This window comes from Nestor notabilis, unplaced genomic scaffold (genome assembly GCF_000696875.1).
Source record: "Nestor notabilis isolate BGI_N333 unplaced genomic scaffold, ASM69687v1 scaffold13688, whole genome shotgun sequence".
Classification (NCBI taxonomy): domain Eukaryota; kingdom Metazoa; phylum Chordata; class Aves; order Psittaciformes; family Psittacidae; genus Nestor; species Nestor notabilis.
Window position 1 is genome coordinate 3,759 of NW_009941591.1, and position 8,443 is coordinate 12,201.

The 8,443-nt window shown below is 48.5% G+C and overlaps 1 protein-coding gene across 2 annotated transcripts in view; it reads right to left on the minus strand.

Annotated features, from left to right (window-relative positions):
- ZNF76 (zinc finger protein 76) overlaps positions 1-7,701 on the minus strand; it is a 9,753-nt gene extending 2,052 nt beyond the window's left edge. For both annotated transcript variants that reach the window (XM_010020976.1, XM_010020975.1), the window contains exons 1-9: positions 7,629-7,701; positions 5,434-5,514; positions 4,274-4,351; positions 3,933-4,135; positions 2,343-2,459; positions 2,025-2,100; positions 1,546-1,671; positions 781-960; positions 43-276 (exon numbers count right to left, since the gene is read on the minus strand). In XM_010020976.1, the coding sequence (XP_010019278.1) occupies positions 43-276; positions 781-960; positions 1,546-1,671; positions 2,025-2,100; positions 2,343-2,459; positions 3,933-4,135; positions 4,274-4,351; positions 5,434-5,514; positions 7,629-7,701 (1,168 nt within the window). The remainder of the gene's footprint in view (positions 1-42; positions 277-780; positions 961-1,545; positions 1,672-2,024; positions 2,101-2,342; positions 2,460-3,932; positions 4,136-4,273; positions 4,352-5,433; positions 5,515-7,628) is intronic.
- Between the last annotated feature and the right edge of the window lie 742 nt (positions 7,702-8,443).

Here is an 8,443-nt window from a genome sequence, read left to right on the forward strand (position 1 = left end):
AAAAGCCTGTTGTAGGTGATGGGACAGTTGCGGGTTGCTCACCCTGCAGCTGCTGCTGTTCGTAGAGGGCCTGTTCACTCTCCTCCGTGGCCTCCAGCTCGCCGTGGCTGCTGCGCTTGTGCATGGCCAGCGTGGAAGTCTGCCGGTAGGTCTTGCCACAGCTATTGCAGGTGTAGGGTTTGCAGTGGGTGTGCACCACGTGGTGCTTGTAGAGGCTGGAGTACTCAGTGAAGCGCTTTCCACAGCCTGGCACAGTGCACATGTACGGCTTCTCTCCTAGGGCAGAGGCCACAGAGCAGAGCTTGACCCACTCATCCTCCTCATACAATCAACCAGGCTGGAAAAGATCTTTAAGATCAAGTCCAACTGTTCCCCAGCACTGCCCAGGCCACCACTAACCCATGTCACTGAGGGCCTCATCTACATGGCTGGGAACACTTCCAGGGACGGTGGTTCCAATGCCTGACCACCCTTTGGGGAAGGAATTGTTCCTAATCTCAAGGAATTGTTCCTCAGCTCCATCTAAACCTGCCCTGGCACAGCTTGAGGCCGTTTCTGCTTGTCCTCCTCATGCCCATGAAGAGCAAATAGCTGGAGACAGACCAGTGAAACAATAATCAGCCCAATAAAGTGATTCCTGTTTCCTGTAACTCCCTGGCTACCCCCAGATCTACTCCTGCAACACCTGGAAACGACCATTTCAGTGCCAGAGGTTTCCCAGCTGTCAGTGCAGCTGGCTGACTGGGGAGGAGCTGTCTGTGCTTCCCCCTCTTCTCTTACCTGTGTGGATTCTCATGTGGTTCTTGTAATTGGTGGCACTGGTGAAGCCTCTCCCGCAGCTGGGCTCAGGACACATGTACGGCCGCTCGCCCGTGTGCGTTCGGATGTGAACCTTCCGGATGTTGGATGTGGTGAAAGAGCGGCCACAGCCCACAAAGGGGCACTTGAAGGGCCGTTCACCTGCATGAAGAGTAACGTGGATGAGAGTCCTGCTACAGTGCAGCTATCTGGAATGCCCTGGACACCTGTGTCACAGAATCACAGAATGGTTTGGGTTGAAGGGACCTTCAAGCTCATCCAGTTCCAACCCCTGCCCCGGGCAGGGACACCTTCCACTAGAGCAGGTTGCTCCAAGCTCCTGTGTCCAACCTGGCCTTGAACACTGCCAGGGATGGGGCAGCCACAGCTTCTCTGGGCACCCTGTGCCACCACCTCAGCACCCTCACAGGGAAGAGCTTCTGCCTTAGATCTAACCTGAACTTCCCTCCTCCACAGTATTACAACAACAAGGCCTCAGATCAGACCCAACTGCTGGCATATTTCTCTAGCAGCACTGGCACCTCTACCCCTTTTGCTCTGCTATTTGTAACAGAGTCAAGAATCCCTAGTACTACTTCTACAACCCATCTACTTCTGTCTGAAGACAGCTTCAGGTCTGCCTTGTTTCACCCAAGATTCAAAAAGGACAAAGGCTGCAGCGGTACTTGGGAGTATCTTGGAGGACCCTTTGAAGAGGCAGCTCAGTTCTCCTCCTGTACTGCTCACCTGTGTGTGTCCGGATGTGTTTCTGAAGATCCCCAGAGGTTTTGAAGGCTTTGCTACACACATCTTCTGGACACTTGTATGGTTTCTCACCAGTATGTGTTCTCATATGGCTCTTCAGCCCATACCCTGTCCAGCAAAGAAATCATCATTAATTTTATAACAAGAAGCAAATAACATGGCAAGCTGTGTACCACCTCTCAGCACATGCATTTTAAGATGTCTGTCCTGTGTCTCCATAGCTGAAGCAGAAGAAACATCCAAACAGCCTCATAACACAACTGACAACTCAGCTGCTTCTTGTAACTCTAATCTGTCCATCATCAGTCAAGTCCCAGACAGTCTCCTATGCTACAGTTCCTTCTCAGAAGGCTTTAAAAGCTATGCTCATTGCGCTCTGGTGGAAAAAGAGCCAGGGCTGATGTTCAAGAGTGGTTTGGACTTGACAGAAAACAAAATTTACTCAGAAGAGAAACTGCTACCTGTAGCAAATGCTTTCCCACAGCTTGGGAAGTCACATGTATACGGCTTATCACCTGTGTGAGCACGTTCATGGACCTGGAAAAAGAAAGAACAGGTCCCTAAAATGAAGTCCAAGACAAGGAGGGATACAGTGTGGAGAAATCTAGCTGGTGGGGAGAATCTGAAGTTCTCTGATGGACTTCACCTTGGCTAGTAACACATCTGGATCTCTTGGGGAGCCAAGCATACAACTCAGGCTTTTCCACAGCAGCATTTCAACCTGGCATTGTAACATGGGGATGTGTCTGGTCTGCATGACTGCCTGTTATCTGCTTTACCTTTAGATGGTGGGCGGTGGTATAGAGGCGGCCACAGCCTTTGTACCCACAGCGGAAAGCTTTGCTGCCAACCTGCTGCCCCTTCTCACTGCTCTGCACTTCCTCCTTCTGCAAATCCTGCCAACAGATGTATGGGAGTTAATTCAACGAGCCACTACAGCAGGTTTTGTGAATCCCACACAAGTAATTCCTCTCCTTGCTATACATATGGACTCCTTCAGTTATCCTCACAAAAACAGAGAATCATGGAATGGTTTGGGTGGGAAAGGACATTAAGATCATCCAGTTCCAACCCTTTGCCACGGGCAGGGACACCTTCCACTAGAGCAGGTTGCTCCAAGCCCCTGTGTCCAACCTGGCCTTGAACACTGCCAGGGATGGGGCAGCCACAGCTTCTCTGGGCACCCTGTGCCAGCACCTCAGCACCCTCACATTTCCTGCAAACACAGCTTGTACACATATGATGCAACCCAGGTGACAGAACACAGGTCTAGGAACCAGCATTTCCCATTCCCACCTCCCAGCTCACACTGAGTGTTCTCCCCCACGTAACTTACCTCTTTGTGCTTCCCTTAGCTCATTTGTAAAACTTGTAGCTAATATATTTGCTAACTTTGCAGAGGAGCCACAAAGCTTTGCTAACTACTACCTGGCAAAGTGCTCTGCATGAAGAGGAGTTTTTGGCCTAGTTTCAGGAATGCATCACAGAAATTCAGACCTGGGAAGAGACCTTCCTGGAGTCCTCACTCTTCCTGTGGCAGGGGTCTGTCACTCCCTCCTCTTCCCCATCAGACACCTGCAAGTAAAGAAGCACAGCACTGTTCACGCCTCCTTTTACAGCGTGGAGCAGGCAAGCACCCCAAGTAGAAAGCATTTACACCTACAGTGACACCACACTCTTCTCCGGAGAGTGAGGTCCTACCACAGCAGAAAGGCCTCCGTGGGCAAATCTTACTGCTGCCCAGCTGAGCACTGTATCAGCATGCTCCAGGTAGCCCCTTCTCATGCAACACCATGAAGATGGGAGAAAATGGCAGCACTCAAGACATTCTGATGGAGCACTGCAGTTGCAACATGCTAGATCTGAAGCTATTTTGGGTTTTGAGGCCTTTGTCAACCTGGGTGACAGTGGCCATAACTTAGGCACTCCTGACACGTAAAATGCTAGTCTTGATCTGCTGCCTGGATAATCTGTGGAAGAGAGCATCATACCCAGGGGGCTTTATGAGGAACTCAGGCAAACAGGAAGAAAACACCTACAAGGAGGGACATTTAAAGCAAGGAAAAAACCCAATCCAAGCTGTACACAGCAGCTCTGCTCTTCCCAAATGTGTGCCTGCAGCAGGTTAAGGGTGGCAGGCCCAGCACTCTGCAGGAACTAGCTAGAGGGTCCAGCAGGAAACTGCCCTGCTCTAGGTCCTCAAGTGTCACCCACTGTGAGTGGCAACACTCCCTGTCCAGTTTCTCTTCTCAAAGCTGGCACTGCTGAAAAACAAATACACAGAAGCAGTAATGAAGGGAGGACACTTCAACCCCAGGCCACATGTGGACTACTACACCCAGACCATGACAGAAGCACTGTGTCCTCACCTTACTGGTGTACTGCTTTAATGCATTAATGGTCTCCACATCAAAGGCACCATCTTCCTCCTCTCCAGCCAACTCCTCCAGCCCAGTTTCTGCCTGCACTTCCAGGATGGTGCTGCCTGGTGGCACGATGACAGGACGGTGTATGTAGGCAGTGGAACCATCCTCCAGCTGGACGGCCTCAAAGGTGTTGGGATCATAACACTCTGTAAGAGGAAACCAATAAATCCAGCTTGAAAAAGCTGCTAAGAGGCACTCTTCATCTTCTGGGCTACCTACAGCCTTGGAACTCTGTAGCAGCTTCTACTCCAGCTGCTAAGGGAATAACAGGGAATGCTCTTTACCTTTAGCTGTGCTGTGTATGTAGGCCATACTGCCATCTTCCAACACCACTGGCTGACCATCTTCAAAAGCCACAGACTCTAAAAGAGAAGAAGAAGATCCACACACTTTACTGGAATGCTCAGACAGGACAGACGGGAAGTTCCTGAACCACTCATGCCCACAGAGGAGGACACAGCAGGGCTGCCTGCTTACGCTGAAAGACAACCACAGCTATATTTGAGCCCTTCCAACACGAATGATGAGGTTTTCAAGGCTTCATGTGTAGCTTTGCCACAGTTCTTTAGCTCACTGGGGAAATGCCAGCTTATGTCCCACACAAGAAGGATGGCTCTGGCACAGGTGTGTGTAAAGGAGAACACAAACATCCCATAGCAGGGGAAACAGGGGTGAGAAGAACTCCTCTCACTGTGTGTTTGGAGGCAGGGAAGAGGATGAAGAGAGGAAAGGGGCACAGCCAGGAACACAAAGTGGGTTTCAAGGAACCGTTCAGGAGCAGAAAAGGAAGGTGAATCACAAGGAGTTCTGGAGGGTGAAGGAAGGACTACCCAGAGCAACAGAGCCTCTACCTGCCCTTTTACATCTTACTACGGTCAGAGAGGATCCCTCTGTGCTACTCTGGTGCCTGCCACATGAATTGAATTTCCATCACCTCTCAGATTAATTAATGTCACCTTGTTTCAGAGATTACATTGGCTGATGGGTCATTGCTTCCAACACCCTCCCAACCACCAAACACCTATTCCAGAATTAACATATTATCTCCTAGTTCAGAGGAAATTCCTGTCCAGCTGCTCCCACAGGAAACAAACTTTGTATGGGCTCTGTAGTTGGCACGAACGCAGCACACAGCTCCTGGCCTTGCTTGTAGACTTGTGATCTGTCAGACTAACAATTATGAGAGAGCCCACAGGTGAAACAACACTTAAACTGCTGCTTACACCCCCAGAAAATTGGCCTTGTCAGATTGCAGGAAATCACATGTTTTGTGTCCTTGGCTCATTCAGCCTCAAAACCATGAGCAAGAGACAGAAAACCCTACACCTGTACGGATTTCTTAAAGCTCAAGCTAACAGGGAAGCCCCACTGTTGGAACACAGACAATTGCAGTTGCAGTTACAACATCCTTCCAAAAAGCAAGAGGTGAATTTATGGTCCTCACCTTTCTGAACTGTCACCTGATGGATATAAGCTGTGGTCCCATCTTCAAGTTCAATGACTTGTCCTTCAATCAGCTTTTCATCTGAAACAGTTAAAAAATGCCATGAGCACTGCTTGCAGAGCCCAGTCTTCCCGGGCCCACAACCTGTCCCCTTTGCTACACATTCACAAGGAAACCAGTCCTCAGAAGACAGTGAAACTGTCACTTACAGGCTGTTATTTATGAAGCTTTTCCCTGAATAGCCATAGAGGCACTTACTAGAAATGCTGGAGCTTCCCCTTCCTAGACAGGAGGATACAAGACAAAGAACCTCAGTCGTTGCTTGTTTACAAGCTGCCCTTCACAGCTGTGTGAGCTAAAAAGCAGAAAGAATGATGTGTGCCAAGTATTTTGGATCTAAAGGAGAAAGCAATTAAACTTGTGCTGGGGAAAAAAATCATCTGGGAGCTTTCAGTGGCATCAGCCAGGACGTGATTTATTTTCTTCTGCTTTGGTAGAGGATAAACTCCTGGGGAAAAATTACAGTGCATAAAGGGACCTAAAGTGATGCCACCTTTGATGGGTTGTGAACATCACACTCTTCAAATACTGTAACTCTGAATTATACTGTTTTAGTTCCCAAATCACTTGATGCAGAGAGGACATTGCTCTATCCCACTGCAACATGAAAAACCTAAGTTGCTTTTACCTGGTGCACAGTCTGGAGAGTGTGTATCACAAAACCTGGTGGTTTCAAGATAGTCCAACTCCACATGTAACAAACTTACCAAGTTTGCACAGAAAGGAAAGCAAGAGAGGAACCCCCAGGACATGAAGCCTTGCAACTCAACCTTCCCGTTCTACAGGCTGGGGAAAAACGTATTCCTTTTCTCAGGAACAGTGGATGGTGAAGGAAGTAGCACCTCACAAACACCAAAATGAGAGCAGGTATTAAATTTGGCACTGCTTCAGTTAGCCAACACCAAGCTCAGCCCCACTTTGAGTGAGAAAAGCACTACTGGGGATCATATTCTCTGCACCTCAATGAAGTAAACCATCCTGTTTAGCGTCAGGGTCGAACAGAGAGCTGGAGGTCATAGTGTGAACTCCATTTCCCCAGTTATCCCAGGGCTCACTCTAGCCTGAACAGAACCTTTACTTTCTACAGCAACACCTCTCCCATCTCCAAAGCTTTATTTCCATGTTTGATTTCTACTGCATCGCTGTGCACACCTACGAGAGCTGTCAGCTTCCTGTCCAAAGCAACAATGCAAAATAGTCTGCACACCATGAGGGCACTTTTATAGAATCATAGAATGGTTTGGGTTGGAAAGGACCTTAAGATCATCTAGTTCCAACCCCCTGCTATGAGCAGGGACACCTTGCACTAAACCATGTCATTCAAGACTCCATCCAACACGGCCTTGAACACTGTCAGGGATAAAGCATTCACAACTTCCTTGGGCAACCTATGCCTCGCCACCCTCACAGTAAAGAACTTCTTCCTTATATCTAATCTAAACTTCTCCTGTTTAAGTTTGAACCCATCACCCCTTGTCCTATCACTCCAGTCCCTAATGAAGAGTCCCTCCCCAGCATCCTTGTAGCCCCCTTCAGACACTGGAAGCTGCTCTGAGGTCTCCACACAGCTTCTCTTCTCCAGGCTGAACAACCCCAATGTTCTCAGCCTGTCTCCATATGGGAGGTGCTCCATTCCCTGATCATCCTTGTGGCCTCTTCTGGACTTGCTCCAACAGCTCCATGTCCTTTTTATGCTGAGGACACCAGAACTGTACACAATACTGCAGGTGAGGTCTCACAAGAGCAGACCAGAGGGGCAGGATCACCTCCTTTGACCTGCTGGTCACGCTTCTTTTGATACAGCCCAGGATACGGTTGATTTCTGGGCTCAAGCGCACACTGAAGCCGGTTCATGTCAAGCTTCTTATCAACCAACACCCCCAAGTCCTTCTCCGCAGGGCTGCTCTGAATCTCTTCTCTGCCCAACCTGTAGCTGTGCCTGGGGCTATGCCAAGCCAGGTGTAGGACCTTGCACTTGGCTTAGTTAAACTTCATAAGCTTGACTTTTGATAAGTTCTCATTTGAATTTCAGACTCAGTCAAGACACTTGGAGATTCAAACTAGATGATCTTAAGGTCCTTTCCAACCCTAACTATTCTATCATTCTATGATTCACAGCCCAAAGGAACCATTACCTTTGACAGCCTGCTGAATGTAGGCTGTCGTCCCGTCACTAAGGGTCACTGTTTGCAGGCCCAAGCTCTCCATCCTGCCCCGAAGGCTGGTCCTCAGACATGAATTTCACTTTATTCAGTGTGCTCGCAGAGAGCACCAGGACCCAGAGCAAGAGGTTTGTGGAACAAGGAGTTGTCTTCTTGTTGTAAGCCTTAAATAAAAAGAACAATTCAAATTTTGTTTTCACTCAACATATGTACAGTCACTTTTGTACATTAAGGAAGGTTTGAATAGCAAATGATTTTTCAGATTATAAAGGATTAAACTGGTCAAATGATGTGTACCAATGGCAGACAGGGGTAAATCTATTCCCCAGGTAAGTATAAGATAAAGCTTATCAAGTGAGTGAGTCGACAGACTCTTCTCAGAGATAGCGTAAATGTCCTGTTCAAGCCCTTCCCATCCTCCACATGATCTGCAGGAAAGGTTTCTGAGTACTTTAAAGTCTGAACCTAGAGGCTGAGGGTGTCCTGTACTGCAGGATGGGCAGGACAATGAGCTCTGTACATGGAAGCTTTCTCTCCTTCCTTTCCTGTCTAATTCCTGACCTTCTGAGGCACAGAATTTCAGGCTATAAGCAGACAATGTTAAAACACCCACACCCCGACAAGAGCATTTCACTGGAGGCACTTTGCTGATAGATTATCTTTAAAAGCAGCTGCACTGGATTCTTCATGAGTAATCTCTAAGATAGTCTAATACTTTATTCTTTTGATTTCCAGGAACAAGTCTGACCACTCTGCGTGGCACTGCAGCACATGTGGGTGCAGCCAGG